Source organism: Rhea americana, unplaced genomic scaffold, assembly GCF_003343005.1.
Source record: "Rhea americana isolate MKP2758 unplaced genomic scaffold, rheAme1 scaffold_68, whole genome shotgun sequence".
Lineage (NCBI taxonomy): Eukaryota > Metazoa > Chordata > Aves > Rheiformes > Rheidae > Rhea > Rhea americana.
This window is the reverse complement of record NW_028186845.1, coordinates 1,445,934-1,473,555: the sequence shown is the minus strand read 5'-3', so window position 1 is coordinate 1,473,555 and position 27,622 is coordinate 1,445,934. Positions and strand designations below refer to the sequence as shown.

At 35.6% G+C, this 27,622-nt stretch overlaps 1 protein-coding gene across 1 annotated transcript in view; it reads right to left on the bottom strand.

Annotated features, from left to right (window-relative positions):
• RIMBP2 (RIMS binding protein 2) overlaps positions 1-27,278 on the bottom strand; it is a 67,810-nt gene extending 40,532 nt beyond the window's left edge. The window contains exons 1-6 of the mRNA XM_085321067.1: positions 27,189-27,278; positions 22,246-22,368; positions 18,932-19,036; positions 15,775-15,825; positions 8,168-8,372; positions 2,499-2,650 (exon numbers count right to left, since the gene is read on the bottom strand). Of these exons, the coding sequence (XP_085177193.1) occupies positions 2,499-2,650; positions 8,168-8,372; positions 15,775-15,825; positions 18,932-19,033 (510 nt within the window). The 5' untranslated portion in view covers positions 19,034-19,036; positions 22,246-22,368; positions 27,189-27,278. The remainder of the gene's footprint in view (positions 1-2,498; positions 2,651-8,167; positions 8,373-15,774; positions 15,826-18,931; positions 19,037-22,245; positions 22,369-27,188) is intronic.
• Between the last annotated feature and the right edge of the window lie 344 nt (positions 27,279-27,622).

Below are 27,622 nucleotides of genomic sequence, written 5' to 3'. Positions count from 1 at the left end.
CTGTTATAGTAAAGTCGGTTACTCCAGGTTGATCTATTATAAGGGATATGTCTAGTGTTTCTGGGCTTAGTACAGCTATATAATTACACAGCTAACCTATAACGGCACCCTAAAATTTTAATCAGAAAACAATAGTAGTACCCAAATACCAATGACTAAGTACTTTAGACAAATGCTAAATTTTTGAGCTACTGCAAGTGTCAGCTTCCATACCCTTGCAGAAAACGAGTATCAGGTAAAATATACTCCTTTGCCAATCCAATCCGCAGCAGCAGCAGCTGAATGCCACCCTGTAACTCAAACACCACAGTCCCTCTGAATTTACCATCATACTTAACGGAGCTCTTCAAAGCGACACATTTATTTCATCACAAGTCTGGTCTAGAGAGCCTGGAGATTAAACTGTGCTGCTGAATCAACACAGACTACCTTATTTTAGCACTGCACTAAGTATCTTACTGGTAAAAGAGTAATTCTTTCACATTGAGTGTAGTAGAGTTTTGAAGTGACAGATGAGCTTTTTCCTCTCCACTTACACTATAGTTTGCTACAGGCCCTTTAAGGAAAAATGAACTACTTTTTCCCTGAGCTGAGAGAACTTTAATTAAGGTAGAAATATTAGGTTTGACAGTGGGATCAAATAGATAAGTTGTCTAAAAATGGAGTCTAATTTCACAATCCAGATAAAGAGTGAAGATTGAACTTCAACTTTCAGGTTTAAAATGGTCCCTGCTTGGTTCCCAGGATGGAATAGGAGGACAGTGAGAGTCAGCTAACAGATATTCTCCTCTGTGTATCCTTTGGGGATGTAGGTAACCTTTTCAAGGGTTATCCTCCTGATGTCTTTTTAAGGGCATGTAGTAATGCTCATAACTAACCCAATAATAACTGTTCCAGAGGCCATTGTTGCTAGTAATAATCAGGAAAATTGCAGAAATATTTTTACAAAATACCATTTTTTATTGTACACTTCACAGCATTAAGTCCCATTTTTAGATTATGTTTTTGAGTATTATTTCCTTAGGATTTCATTCATACACTCTCTCCCTGGGTTCTGGATACCTCTAAAAAAGAATGGAGCTGAATTCCTGTGAGCTTGAATAATGTAAATATGTATCACATAAGTATACTCAAGAAGGCACACAAGGAACAATTTGGCAAAAGAGGGCTCGACTTTCTCAGTGAGAGATAACTGAAAAACAATAGAAAAATGGAATTAAATTTGACATGCAGTTCTCTTGCTCCTTGCTGTTAGTTCTGCTTCCCTAAACCTCGTTGCTATGCTGCCTTTTCTAGTTTAATTACTCTGGGCTGCTTTTTTTGTTGCCTCTTCAAAAAGCAGCAAATATTCCCATGTTGCTAACCATACATATATATTTATTTGTGGACAAATCCTTAGATATGCTTGAAGGATGCCTACTGTACATGAATCTAGTATTTTGTGGAATATCTTACACCATTCTTAGACTTGCAATRCATTTAAAAACATTTTGATTCCATCATCTTTCAAAGATTCAGCAGTAGTGAATATGAAATTAGCTAGAAATATGCACAGAGTTGCATTTTATTCACTTCTGTAAAGTGTAAGAATGCGAGTCAGGACTATTTTATATGAGTGACAGGTATAACCTAAAGACCACTTCCTCATCGTTCTTTGCCCTTACAGAACAGGCTTACAATATTTAATAGAAGATAATAACTTCCTATACTTTCTTGTATTTAACAATTATCCTAAATATCAACAACTGACTTGTTATGGCACCTTTGTAAAGGTCTTCTGAAGTTTCCAGCAGATTTCTACTAGAATTCTACTGAGTTCCTAGGAAAAACAGAATCTTTTAAAAGTACATACAAATACAAGGTGGAAAGTTGAACGATATAAGAGCCTGATCATAAAATCCTGTAACTTTCATTTCCAGATTACAGGCTCAAAATCAGTTTGAAGAGTGTGCTGGAAACTGCTCTTAGCAGGTGGTATCAGTTTAACTGCAGTGAGAAGCTTTACACATCATGAAAACCAGGCAAACAACAAGTCCTGCAGAATGAGCCACTTCTCAAACCTACAGCATACCTGCCTGGACAGGGCAGCGCATGGAATCACTCTTCCAGTTGCCCAGGCTGTGTCAAAGTGACACCTTTTGGAAGATATAATTACAATAAAAACAGAACACAACATAACATAGACATACACCAAAATAGATGCAGACAGAAGTGCCGACTTTCATCTCTTAACACAGTATAGAACTCTTCAAATGCATTATCAAAGGCTGAGATTTTCATAGAAACTTGAGGATCACACACATCCATTTTTCATGCTGCATAACTATTGAAAATCTCAGTTAAATTCCCGCTGATCATGTTGCCAAGATATCTAAGAAAATGCAGACATTCCACCTCTTAACTTTTTAAAAGCAGATGGATCTCCCTTCATTGGTCCCCGGGAGAGGAGAAGTCCTAGCTCCATGACACACATTTCTAGTAACAAACTTAAGACTCACGTCTGAATCAAATCTGCATCTTGGGCTACCAGATCTTGACTTGGACAGGAATGTAGGTTTGACGGACAATTGTTCTGGTTTGTCTCCAGATATCTGCAGGGGTCGTATAAACTCTGAAATCACACAACGACTTCCAGAAGGACTTTCATGACCTGACAATGAACAAAATATATACAAGAACAAATAATTGCTATCTATTAGAAACTCCACCAACCAATACCAAGAAATGCAAAAAAAACAAACAAGCAAAAAACCTCGAAGCTAGTTTCCTGTAATGAAAAAGTCCACCTGCTTTCTGAGCATCCTAACATCTTTTGAAAAACAATGTGTTGTTTAACATGCCCACTTATTTGAACAGCACTGAAAAGATGCTGTTGGAGCTCTTCTATTTCTTGCTTTCTGAAAATCTGGCATCTATTGGAAAATAGTATCAACTTGTGCACTTATCTTCTGAGAAAGTGACTAAAATGCTGGTAATTTAGTCGGCAGGATGTTCATTTTGAAACAAAGGGAGGTGGTTTGGTTTGTTGCACGGTAGTAAATTCCAAGACCACCKTCTTCATGCTTATTAAGAGCTCCTCATTAACACCAGTACTAAAACGCACAATGTGATCACAGTGCTATCTCTCAGGTTTCTAGAAAAACAGGAGACAGAACATGAAAATAATAATAAAAAAAACAGAAATACTTTTGTTTGAATATTTATTGATTTTTTTATGGAACACCTAAAAACAGAAAGGAAAAGATAGTTCATTTGACACATTTAAAGGATCTAAGGAGGCAACCTTGCAAGAGGCTACATTCTCTAACCTATCAGCTCAGATAGAAACCAGGTCTAATGGTGAGAGGAAACAAGCAAAAAGAACCACCCCATTAAGGTTGCAGGAGACACTAACAAAAGTGGTATATAAAACACCTTATGTTTTTCCCTTTCATTGTTAGGTTAGTCCTCAAACCACACAGAAGCAAGCTGTAAATTGTAAACTGAGCCTAATCATATGTGCAGTAGCAGCATAAGCTATAACAAAGCACACAGTATAGGGCATTGCTGACACAATCACATATTCAGGGCGCATTATCCTCTCCCTCTTTCTCTCCCTCTCCCTCTCTCTTTTTAACATAATGAGTCTGTGCTCTAATTTTTCACACCCTGAATATACGTAGGTTCAGCATTCCCTCCCCAGTTCTGCCAGGGATCTGGAAGTACAAGCTTCTCAGATGCATGTCACCAGGATTCATCACTGGAATCTCTTTATTTGTACTGCAGGGGAGAATGAGTTCCAAAACACATCATCAGAGGGTTTTCTGGTGTGCTCCTTGCTCCAGTATGATTAATTTTCTCTGTATCACTGTAATTTACAGCAAGACGGCTTAAGCATGTTAGCGGCAGGGAAACATACAAGTCATCATACAAAAGATTAATTATAACTAGCCTTGCTTGCAGCAATCCTCAGACTGGAAAAGGGTACATTTTTATTCTTGGAATCTTTCTCACATATATAACAGAAAAGTCATCCTCATTCAGAAATCTTTAGCCAATTTAGCTCCTTCTGTTTGCTGTTAAYGTGCTTGCCATATCAGCCTGTCAGTGCCAAGTCTATAAATAATTGGTCTAACTGTGATTACTCATTCAAAGGAAACTGCTGTTGGGTCTCATGCCTCCTGGACTTTTCAGGTTTTGCCATTAAATCACCTACACTAGATACAAAACATGGAGAAAGATTTTTAGACTGGGTATCCTTTGCTTTGCATAATATACAGAATGATGATGAGGCCAGGAAAATGTACTATTAAGAATTAACTCAAGAACTAGCAAGACAGAGAAAAATATTCAGCTATCTTATTTTTTCCACCTGTAAAACAAGGAGCAGAATATTTATCTTGGGTCCTTCATAGACACTATCTAGGAAAYGGACTCTGCAGCAGTTGTACTTGCATCATGTGCTGGACACTTGCATGGTTCCAGATGGTGCTAATAAGGAGATACAGCCCACTTAGATATCTCACTTTCTATCTCAGTAAGCCTATACCCACATCATGCATGTGAAAAACGCAGCTTTTGCCCCAAATCTAGCTAGGCAAAATGGATCTRTTTACCTAATGGGATTTACTGCCTCCTTCAGTGTCCTCTGTTTCTCTATTTATGTAGCTGCTTGTGCAACGTAGTATTTCCTTCCTTCCACAAACGCTGCACTGGATGCTGTCAACTCCTGTCTCTTTATGAAGAAGTTTATGAAATAGCAGCAGCTGATCCTCTAGGGTTCTTGCAGAGCTGCTTTTATCTAGGGTTGCTTTTATCTAGGGCCACAGTGTAACCTAATTCCTGGAGCAGCTTAAAAATTACTGCAGTTCTGAGGTATTCTCATATCTACAATAAATTGGAAAGAACAGACCTTGCACAAGCCATATCACAGAGTTCTAGCAGTTAATTTCCATGGACTCTGCACAGCAGACTTTTTTTAAGAGGTCAAAGGATATTTAAATAACGTGTGTAAATTCATGCTGACTACGTATGTCACAGTTGGATTAAAAATATATAAACATACCATTTATCAAGAAATGCCTTAGCAAAAAGCTAAACTGAGATTCACTACGCATGCAGTACATTCCTTCTGATATCTCCTCAATCTCTGAAATCTTTTTATCATTTCTGTAAAGGATGTCTACTTTTGTGGATTATGAATTGATAAGTACAGCCATATATGGCTGCATTTGAAAACTAGTCTACTTTTACCATCAAAGAAAGAAACAATTTCAAACTAAGTTCTCTTCTTCCTCTAATGACAATTTCACTAATTTCCCTGAACTTGAACAACATATGAATATGGAGAATATGAGGAATATGGTAGAATCTGTYCTATTAAGAATGCTCTAAAATTTGTTTGACCACTAGCAACTAAGAAAAACAAATAGCTTTCCTTTCATAGTTGCACTCTGCAAAACACTACAAGCTAAAAATAAAAAAGTGCCTTTATTTTGCCATGGCTGGCAGCTAGTCTGTTAATGAAGTCTGAAGAACATCCTTTTAAGGAAAGAGGCAAGGAAGAGTTCCAGACTATTTAATTTAGATGTCTGACCAGAATTAAAGCTGACCATACTTAAKTTCAATTAGACCCTCCATTTTATTTATGGGACTATTGATTCATTACGGACTACCTAAATTATCTAGAAAGACAATTTAAATGCTCCCTTTATCTGATATATAATAAATCTTGATGGTTTCTGTATCTGGTTGTGACATTATTATATATTTAGAGTGAACTTCTTATGCACTAATCTATTCTGGCTAGGTTTATTTCATTTCCTGATACATTCAAACATCACAAATTAAGGCAAAGCAGCTGGTCATAAACTGATCTCATTTCCGTCCTTTGCTTTGCTTTGAAAGCTGKCCTTGTGTTCTTTCTTCTCACACATAATAAAAATAATTACACTTCTGGTTTGAAGAACTTGCTGTAGTATTACCATCATTATTGTGAAATGGTTGATTTCAATAATTTYAAATCCTACTCACTCGCTTAAACATTACTTGATTGTTATCCGTGCATTCATACTTAGCATGAGTACTGACCAYGGATTTCTGATGTTTGTATACCAGTGCTGCAGGGCCTGGATTCTAAGTAGCTTAAGTATCAACAGGTAATGAGAACAGTTTTACAGAGCAAAGCCTTTAAATGACTTCAGTATAGACCTTTACTGTGCTTTAAGTGTTTTTAGTCAAAGATTTCTTGGAGGTTTTCGCTACGTTTTGGAGGTTTTATTAAAAGCTGTTTCCATTAGTATTTAAAGAATAAATATTAGGCAGCTTRGAGAGTTTGACTCAGGACCTTGGAAAGCTTAGTTGTTCTTCATTCAAAGACTGGGACCTATTGAGATAAATTCCGGAGATGGGGACTGTACATTCACAAGCTGCCTAAAGAAGATTTCAATTCCTAATTACCTTTCCCTTAAAATTACTTGTTGTTTTGAAAATCCTGTCCTTMGAGAAATAAGGAGCTAATCCYGCTGTTATTAAGGAAATTTCCACTAATTTCTACTAACCTCTACCACRTCTTCTGAATTCTCTATTTAATGTACTTTGGTAAGACAGTTGCAGCTTCAGAAAAGCCTATAAACTATTACACACCACAATGGGTAAGACTGCAGGCACCCTGAATTTTGTGCTTAAAAACCCAAACCATACCAAGCACACAGTCACTGAAGTGAAATAAAAGAAGGATGTCATCTTGGTTTCACATCGAGTTTAACACCCTTCATTGAAAGTAATTGCTCATCTGCAATGATAGGGAAATGATTTGTGATTTCTAGACCCTACACCTCAGAGTTTTTCTAGAAGCTTAGTAAGATGAAATTTAAAAAATTCAGGACTATTTAATTTTTTCAGTTCCACTTCATGTTTATTCTAGAACAATTTTGGGGGATCTCTAAGCAACAGAAATGACCTAATAGGCAACTACGAACGTTCCTTTGCAGATCAGCTAGTTCATTCCATCTAGTTCAATCACTCTAGCACAGATGATACTGAGCTAAGTATCACATGGCTATAAGCACACTCCTCAGTGATGATAATAAGGTAGTTAAACACAATCTAACATGGGATTTACATGTGAGTGAGAGTGTCCTCCAGTAACCTCTTCACCAATGTATTGCATTGATCTTTGAAATTTTCTTATGCACAATGAACCGTTAACAAACTTGTATACTTAGCAGGAACAGTTGCCTTTGGCAACAGGAGATGACCTGGCAAAAGTTCAACGCAGATCTTGGAAAGGCACACACTGAGATGAACATATTAAGCACCATAAGCACAGGAAAACCCATACAGATGTAAATGAATTTTATTCTTCTGATGTTACAGTCTTTGTTTTGTTTAAAACTCAAATCAGTATTTTCAGTGTAGCCTCCTTCATTTTGGAAATACCTAGTAATTAAAATGTTCACAAACTAACATAAACACAGTTAAAAATTTAAATACACCTTTGCACAATTTGGTAAACGTCAACAGATATTATCCATAAGTAAATCTGTTATAATATATCCCACAAAGCTCCTTTTCAACCCAAATCCATCTGTGATAGAATTAGTGGTTTTGTGGATACYGTCTGCCAGTTTAAATTTTTTTCTGTCAATTTTGTATGGAGAAGTGCTAAAAAAAACTGTTGAAAAAATGTAACTAATATAAATATATTTTCATATTTGTCAAAATAATTCACTCAGTTTTCCCATTGTCTCCTCAGCTCTAACTACAAGTTTCTTTTATATGATGGCTAATGCAGTCTGGGGGTRTCTGTTCTTTCTCTCCCTACAACCTTACTTCAACAAGTTAGCAGACCAATTGCTGCAACTGAAACAATAAAGGTTTTCCAACAAAGCCTGTGCATGTAGAGACTCATTACACTTCAAACAGATAGAGAGTTACACGACGAATACCTTATTTTAACATTGATTAGGCTTATCATCACCACACCCAATCACCTATCTGAATAAAGCTGGAACAATCTCAATAAAGTCGTAAGAAATAATGGGAAATTTGCAACAAGTCACAAAAAAAGGATCAGGACCAAATTCTATCCTCACATCTGCACAGTCAACCTCTATTTACATCACTGCATCACATCTCAAAACCTGAAAGCAGAACAAATGCCTACAAATAAAAAGATATTCCTTACCTTTGCCTATAGAAGTTGCTATTCCATTCATTAACTGGGATAAAGATTTACTAGGAGAACCAGGGATATCTGAGGATGCCACCGAGTTACTGCTCAGGAGGTCAATCTTCCCAGCTTGCTGCCGAAACTTCTCCAGTTCTTTAGACAAGAGGTTAAATTGTTCGCTCTGTGTCCGGCATTTCTCCTCTAGCTCTCGGACCTTGGCCTGCACAAGCAAGACATAAGACAGATGTTATGACTCAGAGCAGAGAGATCTATGTTTGGATGAGATTTYTGTGAAGTACCAGAAAGCAGGGATAGGCAAACTAGTTGGGATAAACAGGCTCACAAACACATTTTTCTCTCCTTAAATTCTGATGATATTTAGAACAAAACCTTTTAGTAGCTCTGCAATATGGAGGTAAATATTCCCCAAATCCCAAAGTGCAAATTCCTCATCATGATTTCTGGAGGTGCTAAGAACATCACTGCCAAGAACACCTGCAAACAGAACCTACAGTTTTGGGAGATCTACACACATTTGAATGTCACTTTTGTGTGCTTTTCCAGCTTTCTCTAAATTCCAGAGGTTTCTAAGGTTTGTCCATACCATAGTTGGCAAATATTTCTGTTTTAATTTGAAGCATCAGGTTTTAACAAAACAAGTTAAAAATAACTTCCTGTGCTGACTTTGGAAATTTCCCTATGTGCAATTTATGAATTCTTGAAGTGAAAAAAATGGATGAGATGATGAAAAGGAAAGTTTCCCTAGCTGAGACGAACGACAATGAACATAGGAATTCAGGATTTCTTGTATGACCTTCACTCAAAAGAATGTAAGCAGTGGCAAAGACACTAAGGAAGGAAATGAACACAGTATCTTTATTTTACCCAAATTGTGTATTTATTGTACCAGCTATATTAAGGATAAATTAATGTTTTCAATGTAATATATTCACACCCAATCTGCATTTATAAACAGCTTGCATATCTGTTTGCATTCACTATCAAATATTGCTGAAGACAAAATAACAGAAATTCAGAGTGCCTAGAAGGTTAGGAAAGCACATATTAACACCTGTTGCAAAGACYCGAAGGATCAGCAGAGCTCCTGAGAGTTTCACTTGTGAGGTCTCACCTTTGGGTAAGAGGAAACAGTTGGTCTGTGCTCTGGAAATGTGCCAGAGACGGACTCCACCATTTCAAGCCCCAGGAGCACTCAGGTCTCATGATGTGACCCAAACATTGCTAGCAGAATTAGCTCAATAGAGGCAGTAATAGGCTCCTTACTTGAAAAGCTGATGCATTATTTCCCAATCTGATGCTTTMTCATGAGCAAACATCCCTTTCCCTCATTAAAACTCCCTTTATTGCATATGCCTGGATAAACAGCTGTGTTAACAAAGGAAGGYTGGATATCCATTAGGTTCATTCAGCTGTACTGAAGTTTTATTTTATTTTTTTCTTGAAAGAGCAAAATTTTCTCAGTTCATATGAGGAAAACATGGATCTTAACACAACTAAACATAAACGAACACACAGTATAGCCGTCAGTAGAACACAAAAATCCAAATTTCCTGCTACTGAAGGTGGCATTGTTTACTCCTTTTTTGTAATAAATATACTTCTAAAATACAATGAACTTTGAGGATATAGTTTCCTCCTTTTGATTCAACAAATTAATTTAGTTCTGGTAAAGAAGTCCCACTGTATTTATCTGACCAATTATGAAACTAAACATAACAAGATGGAGAGACATTGTGGGAGCTGCACAAAGATTAAATGTTTTTGTTTTGTCTTAGAATCACAGAGTTGGTAAGGTTGGAAGGGACCTCTGGAGATCATCTAAGTCCAATCCCCAAGCGAGTGGCCCATACGGGGACTGAACCCGCGACCTTGGCCTTATTAGCACCACGCTCCAACCAATCGAACTAAACCTAATTCTCACTGTAGCTTTAAGCAACCAGAATGACCAGAAAGTGAGCCTTTGCTTCTTGTCACTTTGCTCATGAATAAGGCACCTATGTACAATTTTAAAAGAATATCAAATAGACAAAGCAGTTAAAGCCATTTATAGGTCCTGTCCTTCCAATGCAAAATTTTAGGAAGACGCTATTCAGCTCTGTTAGGAATGAAAACCTACTTTTCCATATGCAGTCGTAGAAACTCTATCATGAAGCAAAAAATAAAAACATCATAATCCAGACTGCAACAAAATGCTAAGACTAGATTAAAAATATTATTGAAATATTATTTATTTATTATTTAAAATGTATTTGCATTTCAGGATTGGCCTTACTTGATTTTTCCCTTGAATATCTAAAATTCTCATTTTCAAGTTGTTCTCTGACAGTATGAAGCCTGGAAAAAAAAAAAAAGCTTTACTGTTTTTTTTTAGTGAAGGTTATGATTTAGAGGTGACCACCAGACCAATACCATATAAAGGAAAAATTACCATGAGATCCACAATAGTACTGACAGGAGGCACCCCCAAGCCCATTCTTTTTTCCTCACTTCAGACAACTGTTAGCTTCACTGTTAGTATCTAACAGCCAGAATCATCTCACTGTAGAAAACCTACAGAATATCCATGTACTACCAAAATTCCATTTAAAACTTATCAGGATTTTGGAGTGGCACAGACTTTCTGAACAAGAAAAATGTCCTATTACAAAATAATATCTAAAAAAAATCAAAACAGATCTCTAGAAAATTATTTGAGTAGACACAATTGAACACTGGTGATTTGTACGTCAGAACTGAAATACAGCTAAGCAGCTGATGCACTCTTTTCATGTCACGTCTTTAATGTTAATATTTTAAATGTTCCTTACAAAAAAGATTTATGCAAAAATGACCGCTCATGAGAGATACTAAATGGGCTTTAAACAGAGTAGCATTTATATGTTAATAAAACAAACAAATACAGATTTCRACAGCATTCAGACAGAAGACAGCTGCTTTATACTTGATGTTATTTACTAGTTTTTGATGTATACCAAGAAGCTTTGTGGATTTGATTTACAATTAGTTCATTTTAATTTATGTCCCTTGTCCTTTTAAAACTAAATAATATGTCTTGGTAGAAGCTGCTAAATGTTAAATTGTATTGAAATTTTAATGAAAATAGAGGATCTTCTACTGCTGTTTGAAAAAAAAACCTTGGAAATTTAAGATAGAAGTTAAGATATTGATCAAATACTGTAATATTGAAATAGTAGTGCAGCAACACACAAAAATATATAGATGATTATAATTGTACCACTAACAAGAAACACCAACACCTCCTGAAAAATGCAACAGATCATTCTTCAGAAAGAAAATCAATATCTTCAYCTTTTCCTTAAAGATTCTTGTCACTTCCCAATTTCTATGCAAGAACTGTGAGAACGAATAATTGGTGTTGGTTGARGGGTCCAGCTGTCTATTCTTTTCTGTAAGACATTGCCACTTATGTCATGGTGCACTACTAGACTCCTATCAAAACAAAAATAATAGATGAAGGAATGGAACACAGACTTTCTTCTGATCAGGGAGAAAAAGTTACTCCAGAATTCACTTCTTAATCTTACCATGAAAATATAATTTACTTGGGAAATAAGGACTACTGTAAATCCCTACAATTTAGATTTATTGATTGTATTTCCTACTGACAAACTTTGTTACACCTACAGTTTTCTTAGGTACTGAATTATTGGCATTTGTAGTACCATAAACCTAAATCTGATTTCAGTTCTTCTGAAAACCTGAAGGAAGCAGCAGTAGTAGAGCATATTACAATAAAAAAACAGTTAGCTCTTTCTATAATACTTTTAATTTTCACAGAGCTTTGTATTTAACAATTTTACTCTTTCTATGTCTAATATAAGGTACTACATATATCACAATGCTGGTATCAAAAACTAACAGCTGAACTTCATTTGAGATCTAGAAATATTTTYGCTGTTACAGACCTGGCAAATGGCTATTGGTTATTTCACTTTCCAACTAGCACTGGAAGAGTCTATTTTGAGTAGTTTAGCAGTTTACTTATAAATGCCATAGATTGATGGTGTCTATTAATAGTGGCAGATTACAATACAATCCTGTGCGAGAGCCCTGCATCTAACAGACTATTTGAGCATGTGYGTATCATGTCCCTAACGAGGCAGGCATGCACTTACGCTCTCAGTAGGACTGAATTTTCATTCTATATCATGGCTCTGCCCATACAGACCATCCTAATAATGATGGCACAAAAGTGCCAAGTCTACCAAATCCCTCTAAAACTGGATCTACTGATAGTAGTAGTTTTATGAAAAGACATTCTCTACTGCAGACCATAGTGACAGTATTTAACTCAGGACTTGCCAAGTTTTTCAAATAATATACAATGTTGTTTCTAAAACTTAAATATCTTAAGTCTAAAATGAAGCTGACGATCTGTTACAATACACATACTATTCACACAGGACACATAAGATGATGAGCAACTTTCCAGGTGGACAGTCTGAATACAGATTAATGATTAGCTCACATATTTGGCCACCAGGTTATCATTTCATAGCTTAACTGTATGCAGCAGCAATGGCCTTCAGTAGATGGCTCAATATATCAACCTCAGGTGAATATATCATGTAAAATTATCTTTGTATTAGCAAAGAAACAATCTGAATTCAGACAAAACCCACAGTCTGAAAGCTACTATCTTGAATAAACTATTGAACCATTCTCACTGGGCATGCTTATAAGAATTTAGCTGAGTTGTCATTAAATCATGCCATATTCAAGGACTAACCCTTTGTAGAAAAAGTTTCAGTTTTTGGTGATTTGGTATTAAGCTAATCAATGCCAAGCATGCTTGCATAACAATGGTTCCAGCACACATCCCATGCGAGGTAAGGCAGGACTATCATACACATTTTCAAGTGAAAGGAGCAGGATTTAGGATAGGGAAAGGAGAATTTATGCCCTAAAATACCTGCATGCTGTCCAAGGTGTTCTGGATGAAGTGCAAAGCAATAAATTCCAAACAAGACACAGTAAACAAAGAGATGTGAAATAAACAAAGAAATAAAAGCAGTTTTGAACACTTTTTTGTTAACATTTCAAAACAAAAAACATTGAAACAGTTAAATGTAAAAACATGCATTAATGCAAACCCACTACAGAATGCTTCAGGAATCAGTACTCCTGCTGATTTTGAATCATAAAAGGCAGATTAAATAAACAAAGTGCTAAAAATTAACAGGCTTATGGCAATAAAAGGCAAAAGCTTAAAAAACTTTGATGAGGTTATGCAAATCAGGAGAAGCAGACAGATCATTTAAAAAGGAATTTAGATTAGCTTGTCAGGGGTAAATAATCACTTCTTTGTTTCTACTTATATCTTCTTGCATCATATACTTTGCATCAGGTATTAAAATAATTATATTCTTAAAGGCAAAACAAACTTAATATATATGATAACAGTGAAAGTATACGAGTAAAAGACTTTATGTGGGAATATTAACTTTCATAGATTCAAATAAACGCCCCCTATATATATATATATATATATATATATATATATATATATTTTTTTTTTTACAGATGACGAATGCAGCAGAAAATCATCTTCCATCAATGCATGACCAGATAACTATACAGAAAGAATTACTCAAAAGAGGAAAGGGACTATCTTCTGTTAAAAACACATTTCTAAGAGAAATATTGTGAAGATGTTTGCTATAGCCAATCCATGATATTGCATGTTYTTTATGATATGTTATGTTATGAATTAGTAACTATTTAATGTGATTTTTTTCCCACAGGTGGAAAAAATAGTTTGGCAGTTATCATTGCAAATTTATTATGCATGAAATAAAGATGAAAATAAAAAGATAAAAGGAAATCTGGATGCAATTAGCATGCTATTTCCTAGTGTGTGTATTTTCTGACACTTTATCTCATCCAAGCGCATCAAATTATATGACTGGAACTTTAAACAAAATCTGTAGAGCCTAGTTTTGAAATAATGGAGCAAAACTGCTTGCTTTAGGAATCTCTTTACAGGACTTCTAATTTCTTCCACATGTGGTTGTCATTTGTCCTATCTTGCACAACACTGTGGGTCAGTCTGCATTTCTGAATAGCAGACTGGGAAGGAAATAAAAGGTTTTGTCAGCACCAGACAGATATTCAAGTGTACTAATTTATTATAATTTTCTGTTGACCTTTTCATGTGGTTGCATACATCATTTAACCTTAATTGTATGTATCCATTCTAAGGGTTCCATTATTATAAAGATCCTGGTTTTACAACTGTGAAGCTTCAGCCTAAGAAAAAGAGGCTTTGCAAACCTTGCCCTATTCCAGTTAAAACTGACAGCAAAGCTCGTGGCTTTTGAATGGTAAGAACTGAGTGAGTTACAACTTGCTTCTATTCTTCATGTCATTTGTATAAAAGAAACAAGGCATTGTATATCCTTACGCACAAAAGACTAAATTACTAGATTTTCCCTTAGGATTAATGATGATTCTGAAGCAAAGCTGGTCAATAAACAACCGCTAATTAATCACCAGGAAATGCCCTGTGTCAAAGTCGTAATTGCTATGAGCAATTACCAATGAAACTATTATGATTTTTTTATGGATGATGTTGCCTTAGCCAGTAGGGGCAGGTAATTAGTGTTTTAAAAATTAGTAAATCACGTTATCTGAATCATCTCCAAAAACTTGAATTTATTTAACAGTGTTACTTATCTAATGTAACAAAATCACTGGAAAACTCTAAAAACACATTGCAGCATAGCTGGAAGACATTTTAAAAAGGCCATTTCTGGTGGTAAACAGCAATAGGCATAGGTTGCATCAGGAAAAATTCTAATAGGATGCAAGAATAATATTCTTCAAATGAGGATGATCAGAAACTGAAAGAGGTTGCCCATGGAGGTTGTCTTATCTCCATTACTGGAGATATTTAAAAATGGACTGGACAAAGCCTTGAGCAGCCTACAGTAACTCTGAAATCCTTGCTTTGAGTTCAGAGTTGGACCAGATGGCCAGAGGTCCCTTCCAATCACGATTATTCTATGACTCTCATTAAAAAATAGAATATATTTTTGGTGCTCTTTTATTTTCAGTAACCAGTTCAGGATTCCTGGAATCTCCAGTAACAAGTGTTCCAGTGTCTTCTGTCTACTACAACCTTTTTTAGGTATCTCAAAGTAGCCAATTTAATTTTCTTTTCAGGATGAAAATTCTTGGTTCCTTATTTTACACGTTGTTGTATGTTTACTAGGCAATACTTAATAAGGAACCTTCAGTAACTGATTAGTATTTGCAGCTAGCTAGCCTTAATATTTGCAGCCTAAATTATGAAAATCATTTCTCATGAAAAAAATCACTTCCCTTTTACACATCTGATAGTAGTGTAAAAGAAATGGTACCAAAATTTTCATTTTATACAAAGAGAAACTGAGGTACACAAATGTTGCTTCCAATGTTGCTTTCAGTCGTAACTGAAAACTTTAAAAGATGTAATCACATTAGAAGTTAAATTAGAAGTACATATTACTTGAATCTATCAAAGGGTATTATACTGTCATGATACTACATTCAGAATGGAACCTCCACAACCACAGGTAATACAAATGATATCTTCTTACCTCTAGCAACTGAACTGCTCCTTCATGTTCCTTCTTAGCTTCAACCTGAGCCTTGTTTTTATAATTTAGGAAGAAAAGAAAAAAATCAATTAGTCATGCYATATATAGTACGCTCATATCACATATATCAAAGTAGCATACTGTCTACTCAAACCAAAGCCAATTATAGTCTTTGAGGGCTGGATCCATCAATACAGTAGAATGCTTTGGTTCCAAGTCATCAAAATAAGAGAGCGAGATAGATATATAGAATCTCACTGAAGTTTAATTGCTTCAATATTTTGTTGGACAAGACAAGCATGTTCCACACACTGCAAGAACGACCCTAAATAACTCTGAAACAGTCTAAATTGAAAGTGTAAAATAAGCTCTTTATTTTTGTTAATTTACACTGCAGAAGATTCACAGAGCCCACAATACCTGTAAGGAGAAAGTGACACAAAAGTTGGACACAGTCCTTAGACTCAGCAACAGTATCTATTATCTAAGTAAATAGATAATTCGCAAAACCTTGGAAGATACGTTGTATAATGACAGAAGTGCAATATTTAGGGTTCARTTCAACTGAGCCAAAGAGGAAAAGAGGGGATTAATCAGAGCAGGAAAGAGTATTTTATGCATCTCAAATTCAGTTACCAAAGTTTGATCAGGAAAAGTCTAAAGCCTTAGAAATACAAAAAAATAGCTCATCGTAACTTTGTATTACTTCATTTCCCTTTAAGTTTGCACTATCTCCTTTATTGAAGCTTGTTCAAGATGATCAAAACTCTGCATTAACCAAGCAAATGACAAGCTGATAGCAGTGTGATGCATCAGCTATCCCTCTCAGCTCCCTTGTCCTCAAGGACTATATTCTGCACTTTCCTCATCAAAGAAATCTTATAAATCCTCCAGTTTAGCAGAGGGTAACATGCTGCAAACTTTCCAGTTTAAGGTGCTAGAGATTCCCATGACACCACTAACAGAGTTCTATAAACTTCACTTTCCTCATCTATAATGACTCTAATGACCTATCCTGTTATTGGTTCAAATGGGAGCTGGGACAGGCTGTAGTCACAACAGAAAACATATACTCAAACTATATGTTATCATCCTGTATAATAATAAAGTCTCCTTTGGCCCTCCAAGCACAGCCGTATTTCATCCTATACTACAGTAGTAAGTCTTTTTGCTAGCACCTGATAAAATACTGGCTCCAGAAGCATTGGCAAATATATGACAACAGGTAATAGAAAACCTTGTGTTATCCATCGTTACAAGTTTAATAAAATCCACCCAGAATACAAGCTCTTGATAAACGATTAGGAAAGCTGCATCAATAGCTATCTCTCTTTTTTTCATTGTACTGTCTTGTATTAAAGCTTTCTTGGAGGAAAGTAAAAAGCACCTTTATCTGATTCCCTATCGACACTGAACCTGGATGAACATCATTATATTTTTCTTTCTAGGGTGAAAATCTGAACAATCTGATGGGGAGAAACACATGTGGAATGATTTTTATTTAGTATATCAAAATGGGACAGGAAATGCATCAGGCTGGAGCAGTTACTGGCCTTGTTTTAAAGTGCACAGTACTGTGGTTCATCAGCAAATTTGTGATGGTATCAAGATATACAGCAGAATGCCATCCTGTTATTGCCTACAGATACCAGTTTCATTTCATGGCCCCTTTTAAAGTAATTAGATAAATCTAACCAAAAAGGAGAAAAGAACTTAACATATGTCTATTAAGCACACCAAGTGGTCAGCTCAGGATGAAATGTGAGCCAGTAATTCCTGTTTAATGATAGAAGTAGAGTATTACAGTTACCTAGGTAACAGATATATTTAAATGACTTTTCTGAATATATACACTGCATTATAGCATTGAAAGATGATGTTCTGGATAACAGCAGTTTAGAGGTTAGAAGCAGGATAAATTAGTCTCAGTGTACATCTCCACTACCATGCCTGCAGGTATATGAGCTAGTTTGGTATCTCTGCAAGATAGATCAGTACAAAATATAGACATCCTCTGAAATCTTTTAATATGTTGAATGCTTTCCCCCTTCTGCCTATACAGGGTACTAATCTGGTGTTCACTGCAAGGTTGTTACAGGAATAGCTTTATAGAAGAAACTASGCATCTCAACCAAGCTGGGATCCTGCTGTGACTTGACAGAATGGAAAAGAATCTGAGCTTGAAAGGGCTGAAAATCAAAACCAGAAAAGAGGCCTTTCTTTTGAGAGGTATCTAAAATGAATAATACATATAGATTTTCTCAAGAGATGCAATAGGTAGCATGGTCATTTAAGTTATCACAGATCCTTATCATAAAAAGCAGTAACAATTAAAAAAGACACAATAGTAACTTAATCACATAATGAATTAGCTATCTCAGGGCAAAAATTAATGTCTGCACAAAGTCCTAGGAGGAATATTTCAGGCTAATGAAGAAATGAAGAAGAATTAATTATTTCTTAAATATTTCTTAGTAATGCATAACTGAATTGCTACAACGTATTTTAGTACAGGAATTCTAAGCTAAAAGTGGTAAACTCAGTGAGTGGTAAATGATTGTTAGATAATTTTTATCATACACGATCATTTACTCCATACTACTTGGATCCACTGAAAGGAATTTAATCACTAGCTTTAGACACTAAGCCAGTTACATTCAGTAAAATAYTGAATTTAAAACCTCACTGGTGCTCGAAAAAGTCCATCTTGCTAAATCTTAGCAAAAACAACTGGAAAAAACAGTATTAGAGAGATTGGTCTCCGACTGCCAATCTGTAACAAAGAGACCTACATCAGTTGGATTTAGAAGGATGTAATAAAAATGAGCAAGACAAAAAGCTGTATGCTTCTTTGATGAATAGTAACGCTTTGCCATGAAAYCAAAGTTCAGGTAATAGCAACTGAGTATAACAAGAAATGGCATTTTGAAATATCCTTGATAGGTTAATTTTACAAGGCTTACAGAAGATGAACTGGAAGATTCCATCTAATCAAGTGAAACTTCACAGTTAAGGCAAAATTATACTTAGACAAAATGGGATTTTTGTTGTTTGGTAGCTTTGGACTAACATCCTTTAAACTAAGAGATCTGTTTTATTACCCATGGTCCATCACTGGAATTTGCCATTTCACCTGATTTTTCCTTTCTCCACTTACCTTCTGCAGGAGTTCAATTTCCTGCTGTTTTGCGTTGAGAACAGCCAAGGCTTGCTCATGCTCCAACTCCAGCTGTTGCCGCCGTTCAGCAGCCTCTCGCATATGCTGTTTCACAGGAAAGATGACCAAACTATCAGGATATTTCAATAGACTCCACCAGCAAAAAAACATGCTGACATTCTGGGGCAGGCAGATATTCATCTCAACACAAAAACTCCCTAGTTTCACTGAGAGACAAAAGGCAAACTGGACAGGATGTCAATTCAGTCAGTCCCTAGAGACATAGTGCTACTCTGAAACTCAGGCATTTTGGTAATAATCTCTGTTACGAGATATGACCGTTTACCATTGCTAGCACTGTGTCCTCCATAATATACAAATGAGCAGTTACTATTGTATTCAGCAGGCGGCAGAACTGATGCACACTTACACATGGTGTTGTGCTGAAAAATTTAATCTTGGAAAAGATTAGCTTGACAGTTCCCCAAATGACTGTTTAGGATATGATTTTGAGATTTGTGTTTCAAATTATGATCCCTAATGAATAGCTTACTATTCTTAATCTATAACTACTATTTATAGTAAATTAAATTAATATAGTAAATTAAACAGAGCAAAATTAATACAGGTGGATTTGGATAGAAAGGTCTACGCAGTACTGAAAAACAACTTTTAAAGAATACTTACTACTAATGATTGAAAGTAATATGAGGCGAAGTTCTCAGTAAGAGTGCAAGCTGAACAATGTCAAGATATCCTTTGTAGATGGAAGTCTTTTTCATTACAAGTTAATATTATTCTACCCAATATCATTATACTGCCAAACACTCTGTTTAATAAACGGGAGTTACGAAAGAACTCTTTACAGATTTTGATCTCTTCCCTGGTGAGGCTGGTATTAAAGATTTTTATTTTCCAAATTATATATTCTCATAATACTCTCAGAGCAGAAGCACAATTCCTTATCAGGATACCAGGGTTATTACGTAGAAACCTATTAGGGATCAGCACTTGGAAACACAAATACATGGCTACAATTGACCGGAGTAAGCCTGTATTGTGTACAATATTGTGTACCCTGTATTGTGTACAAGAGAATATTTTATCAAAGCATATTGCTAACCTTTAATGAGCTGTTATTCTGTGCTACAGATTACTAATAACAAAGAGAGGCAGTAAAATGAGGCTTGCTTCTCTCAATCTTAGTATGTTTGCAAAGGAAACATAAATGTTCCCAATACTCCATTTGATCTCTGCCTAGCGTTTATTTTCATTTGATGCGTTGGTTAAAAACAAAATACTTCAAAGATTTTTCCAATTCTATAGTTTTGACCCTCAGTTATAGCTTGTTTCCTGAGGATTTTTTTGAGGATTTAATATTTTGGCTGTAGACATTTTTGACCCATGCATATTGTGCAAAAGTTAATTGGATCTGTTCATGGATAATATCTATTCTTGATATTTAATAATGACCAAAAACTGCGGTCCCAATTCTCATCTCATCTGAACGAATATAATCTATTTTACTCTCTAGAATTACTCATGATTTAAATTAGTATGAAACTACATTTACTGAGCTCATCAGCTTCCATCACGTCTCATGTAAAATCTGACACTGATAGAGTCTCATCATATTTCTTATATTCAAGAAATGGTGAGGCAATCAAGCAATTCTCATACTGCAAATCTGTAAAACCATTAATTATCACAAAAAGGGTCTCTCTTCACTCTCCGAAGATTTAGTAGCAGATTTGACATAGCATATTTTGATATTGTTAAATTCCTACTACTTTTACAAAAGCTACTACAACACATTTATAGTTCTCTGCAAAGATCACTAAATAATTACTACAGTGACCATATAATGAATCCATAAAATGAAATAAACAGATACATTGCAATGCAGGAACTGTCATTCTCCCCAGCATTTAATTTCTCTGTTTCCTAAATTCTGTATTTGATAATCCGCAATTCATGTATTTTAAGGCCAGAAAGGACCATTTGGTCATCTATGCTAACCTAAAAGTATCTTATAGTCATTTTAGTACTGTCATGCTCTATTTAGTATTTAAAGCAGCAGAGATCTCTCACCCTAACATCCGTCCATCTGTTGGCACAGCAATTAAACCCCCCCCCCAACCAGAAACCATTCCCCGCTCCCCACTCTGCCCACAGATTGGTTCTGTCTACAGTTCTGTTTTGCACTTCCTATTTTCATATCAGCTGCTGTCTTTGCTTCTTCCAAGCCTCAGGTTAGTGGAGTGGAGGAGGGCTGTAGATACCATTAGAAGAACAGCAGGAGGAAAGTGCTGAGTTGCTGAATTCTTTCTGCTTTTTCCTCCCTCCTCAAACAAATAGGCTTGTGAAGAGAAGATGAAAACTATCCTTTATGGAGCAATTCTGATCCAGTACCCTTTTTGCATAGATGGGCCAGCAGGGAAAGGTAGCCAGTTAGAACAGGTTTTATCCTAAGCAAAGAGAAAACCAAACCCACAAATCTCAATAATCAAAGCATCCTGAAATTTTACTTCTGAGTAATTGCACCCTGGTGCAATGTAAGTACTAGATTTTTAGTCTACCCAGACCAGGATACAAAGAGCATTACTTACAATGAACTTACAATGTTTGCTCTGTCTGAAAATTAAGTTTTTMATTAAAAACCTTACATTATCAGAGTTTCATCTTTAAGAGACGGGATTGAAACTTTGCTCATTAAGACATTTGGAAGTTGCTCTTCTAGGGCTTTAGAGGTGGTCATCAATTTTGGCAACATTTGACTGCTTCCAGATTGAATTCCATGATGACCACATTGCTGTGGGTTTGCACAGGTGGTGGCAATCCTTTAGTCTGAGCAATCACTGTCCTTAATGGGATGTGCTCTGCACAGGTGGTAGGWGCTGTGAGCAACAGTTTTTTTCACAAGGCCATAATGACACTTTGTATCAAGCCAGACCAGGGGACAGAGCTGTCTCTAAAGTGAAATATTTCAAAAGCTGTTCATATTTTCCTCGTCAGCAGTCACTTCTCATCCTTTTTTTTCATCTTGACTCRAATTCAGTAACTAACTGCAGAGTAAAATTCTGCAACCAGTTGTTGATAACGTTTTCCAAAGACATCTCTCTTCCTGATAGTTTAAGATCCCTTATAGACACTTTGTCTACTGCACGTCATACTGTCTGCCTTAACTAGTAGGGGCATTCAAGCTCCTAGTTTGGAACGTACGTTACGTTTCTGTGAATCACTGTATGAACAACATGAGTATTAAACAAGTAATAGAAATACTGGATTATTGGAATTCACAGCATTCTACATACCTTTAGGACCTGCTCTAAGTTCTCCAGCTTGGCTTGGAGCTGATGTTTTTCCTTTACAGCCAAATCTCGTTCTTTGGTCACTACGATAACGGTTTCTCTAAGATTTTCATAGTCTGATTTCACCTAGAAAAATAAAAATGTGATTACTCCCTGAGTAGATAATTAACCAAGAGAAAAACACATCTGACACAAACAACATTTCTCCATGTGAAAATCAAAATAGGAAAAAATTGAAAGAGCTCAAGTGGTGTACTATCTAAAAGGTCTATATGTATACATAGAAACAAAATTCACACATTGCATATTTTCTTGGAATAACCTTTAGTATAAGTTGACTTCAGAATAAAATAGAACATTAAAATAATATATATGATCTACCTATGCTAAAAGGTAGTATGTATAATCAGTTTCTCTTCAATTCAAAAATATGCATTCTTATTCAACAAAAATCTTTCTCTCCCTTCAAGTATTTGGATATTGCAGATTTTAAAGAATTAGTTACTCATCAAGTAGGATTTGTTTTCCTATTTAATTTACTTGGTGCTAACTTAACTATTTTAATATGACTATACAGGATTTTGTAAATCATCAGTGATAGTGACCTGCTCATTTCATAAATATGTACATATAGAAAATAAGAAAATACGATATTAAACTACGTTATCCTGCCATGGAAAAGTTCTCTCATTTGAATTCAGATCAGTTGAAGATCTGATTTCTTATTCCAAAGCACTTTGTCAGTTTATATACCATACTTACATATAACCATAGGATTTTTATAGCTTGTATCATATCGAGAATTGCAATTTTTACATTTACATTTTACATTTACAACCACTAGTACTAACCACTTGGGTAAAAAATGTTTACGTATTACTACAAAAATAATGCTCTTCCCTTCCTTGCAATGTTGATAAGAAGTAAGAAAATAAAAAGGAGCCATAATATTTCCAGTGAACAATGTTCCAGGCAGCACCTGTTTTCCTTTGTTAACAGCAAATCAGACACACAAACAATGCTGGCAGGATTACTAAGGAAAGGGAAAACAGTATGAAGTACTGGGAAAACATGCAGGTTTAATCTTGGTGCAGCTCATCTTTCCTTCTAAACTCAGTCAAGGAAGTGACAAGATCTTTTTTTCCATTTAATTAGCGTAATTTCATTTTTTTTTTAAAGAACCAAGGGCATTAAGCAATCTCCAACACTGTTCTCTCCTAGAGGAGTTCCAAAGGGACGTTTTGGAAACTGACTGAGCCTTTCTATTTGCCTTCTGGTTCCAGTTTGCTAACTTGGAAATTCTGCTATGGACCAAACAATCTAAATTGCTCCAGCAAGCCCTGATATTTTGTAAGAAGCTTTTTAGAGTGNAAATCATGTTTTCCACAAGAACTGATGCAATTATTGTCAACCTCAGGATTTTTTCTGCACAGAGTTTTCTTTTTCTTTCTCTGCATTTCTTTATAACTAAGGAAATTATTAAACAATGGATTTTCAGAATCTATTAACTTCCTGCATCCTTTGCATTGTATTTCGCTGCTTGGATCATTCAATGTATATTGTTGGAGAATAATGGAGTGGAAAAACGAAGCAATGAGGTATTGCCATCAACAATGCAGGTTTGTTTTGTCTGTGTTTCTCAGTTAATTTACTGAAGATGAATGAAATCAAAGATTTTGAACAAGTTTCAATAAAAGATCACTCTCCTAAGGCTTCAGTTTTTCCTGTCACTAGAATAGGTGAAATGGACTGACTACATTTGTAAAGTATTTTCTAAAACTTATTATTATTGTAGCCTAAATATTTTGGGAACTGGTGAGCATGGAACTTTCCTGCTATGTGTTTTTTCCAGCTGGCAGTGAAAGGGCTGTAGGCTACAAACAGTACCTACAAGATTGCTGATGTAATTTAGAAAAGATATGAACTACAAATGAGTAGAACTGTAGTTGTTTTACRTATCTCAGAATCTTTCATTCAGGATCTCAAAGCACAGCAGCCAGATTAGCTAAAGCCTAGGAACAAGTGCCTTCCAACAACTGCCTTTACCAACTGCATTTTGATAATTGCCATTATTTTATCTAGCAATACTMATGACCCTCAGCATTTCTACAGGGCATTCTTGTCAGGACCTTCACCTTCTGAAGATTCTGTTATCACAGATAATACTATGATAAAAGTATTTATAGTACTCATAAGGTGGCATAAAACATGCAAGTCTATCATTTGCTTATTTTTGCTTATACAAAACTTGTCACTAAATACATATTGAAYGATCTCTCTAGCAGGCTGTTTAAGAACATATGGCCATACATGAACTTGAATTACACACAGAACACATCAAAATATCAAAATACACCGTGGCAAAAAAGTTGACATCCTAAACAGATCTAATTTAATGAAAGAAACACAGGGATCTGTGATGCTTCTCTGTTCAATGCATCAAACAATTTCCTTTCCAACCCATACCTTCCTACTTCTTAAATTTGTCCTCATCTGAGTCAATTAGGAAGGTCAAAACATTGCTGAAGTGTCTTCCACATTCTGAACTTTTAAATCCAGAAGCTGTTACCAGAAAAACAAACCAGCAGTTTATTTCAGTGGTGAAACAGTCCATCAGCCAACTAGTGAAAGGTGATTTCTTCCTGTGCCAAATACAGTTTTCTTTCACTGATATGCTCAGACTGAAAAATGTTCTCTGCCATTCACAGTTTCCCATGCTGTATATAAATCACAAACATTGAGCTTTAATTACTGTGCCTGGCATACAGAAAAGCAATCTAAAACCCACTCTTTGCTGTAATCCTAGATTTCCTTCTCACAAAACTGATACGGTTGAGAAAATACAATTCACAAACTACCATAAAAATGTTTTTTATATATATATATATACATATCTATCTGTGTGTATGTGTGTGTGTGTGTGTGTGTGTGTGTATACATATATATATATATATATATTAGAAATAACTTGTGAACATGTAATGCCGACTCTATTTTCATATAAAAACACGCGCCCATATAGATTCAGATAAGCAGTGAAATGAATCAGGGCCCAGCATCTAGATGCCACTTTGAACAACACAAYAGTCTATCACAAGTACTCTGCTCTTGGAATGCACCTGCACTTCTCCTACACAGAGGGCCAAAACTGTGTATAAATGAAGTACAAGCTAAGCTTTACTTGGAGGATTTAAAGTTAGGACAGCCTTGTACTTGCTCTTTTTTAGTGTCAAATTCCAGCAACTGCACTGTATAACAAACAAGCAATAGTTTTATCTGTGCTATGTAATAGAATAGGTGTACAGTACTGTAACCCCATTTTCTAGGAGAAAGTGGATCTGCTTTCCTAAAACAGTTCTCAATGGGGAAGAATAATAAGTTATTCTGCACAGGTTTTCCCTTTCAGTGCTTTCTCCCTGTGTTAAAATTCTTCTCCAACTKAAACATGCAGTAATTTTATAGTTTCACAGCTTCTGAAATAGTACTAAGTAACCTGACGTGCACAAAAAATCTATCTTTAACCTCATTTTATGTGTTGTAAAACAAAAAAAAGCAAGTCATTCCCTCAAAACACCTGCTATGCAATTCAGAACACACAGATTTGTCAACATAAAGTATGCTGCGAAGATGCTCATCTCTTRCATGTTTTTAAAGCTGCCAAAGGCGAGAGGGTATATATAAAGGAAGTCTCTGGTCTTACTGAGGCTATGATACTAAATAGTGCAGAAACCCAGAACTGTTGCAAAATGCCTTTAAACAGTATTTCATATATTTGAAGAAACAAACGTCCATAATATGACAAACTCTGACCCTAGGATAGTAAAAGGTAGATTTACTACTAACACCACTTATGTTGACACTTCACTTTTATACTTTAAATTGCTTGTACTAGGTTGTTCAACATATCTCAAGTTCTCTATTTGGGCAGGAGACAAACTTTATCTATAATAAAATATAAATATTGCATAGTTCTTCACCTTCTGATAATAAAAGAGGACTAACGTTTCTAGTGTCATGAGTGTACTGAGCCTTCAACGCATTAGTACTGCACGTTGTATCTGTGTCAGCTAAAATACAAAACTGCCTAAGTAAGATTCCTTATCCTCATGTGCCTAGTGAAGTAAACAGTAAGGGTGATGTATAAGCAACAATAAAGAGAAGAGAAAAGCAATTAGGAGTGGGAGAAATTCTAGAAAGACGGATGAATAAAATTGATGATACGATCCACACAGTTTCCTTCTGCCATAAAAAATATTACACTGCTTATTTATATAAAAACAATTTACATTCTTCACCAAACTGCAACAGGAAATTTCAGGTCTGTGCTACATACAAAATGTAGAATATATGCATAACCACCTTTGAATCTTAGTAATTTGCCCCATTTTTCTCAGGGACTAACACCTCCTTTGGTCTGAAATTTAAACACTGGGCTACTCCATGCCTCACACACATCAGAGATAYTGAAACATACAGTTATCAATGTGCTTTGTGCATTTTGGGGATGGGCTTTCATCAGAGCCTATGTGAGCTATGGCTGTTCTGATGCAAGTGAGGTTGCTGAGCAACTCACTTAAATCCTGTACACATCCCAGATTGGAGTTATATTTTTATCTAAATGTAGCCATGTAAAGTGGCTGGTTCGTGATGTTCCTTCCTTCCATCGTGCGCGTGTGTAGTGAGGTAAGACGCATCAGCACCTTCTTCCATACTACTTACGCCATGCAGTGTTTGCCACAGATATAATCACTAAAGTCAGAAAATACATATTTTGTCCTGTAACAGGGATCAAAAAAAAAAAAAAATTTTATAAACTATTCTTAATTAAAATATTTTATGTACTCAAGCGAAAACAAAGAAAAATGACTATATATTCTACTTTTATCCACTCTGCAGCCTGATTTTTATAACAAATGAATGCACATGTTCTATGCTTGTGATGTTACCTGGTCATATTGCAGCGCTTTGTTAGACACACTTGCATACTGAAGGCTTAGGCGATTCTTTTCTTGCACAGCATCCTTTAGTTCATTTTCCTAGAACACAAGTAAAGTGTGTTACATACCATTTATCTTCATTATGTTGCATCCTATTAAGTGCTGAAGGAAGCAACATTTTGCATTATTTGGTATTAACAAACTATTAAGAGTAATAACAGGCACAAAGCCAAAGGCACTGAAGATGCAGAAGCAGCAGATAACCTTGCAATTTGTCAGCTCTATCATAAAACCAAGTATTTTCAGTAGATTATCTGATTAAAGATGTGCAGACAAAGGGAGGTGACTTGACATTACAGGCCTACAAAAGTATCTCTGTGTGGTTATAACAAAGAGCTCAAACCTGGCTGCCTCTCTTAGAGCTGGTGAAAGACTTGGCTCCC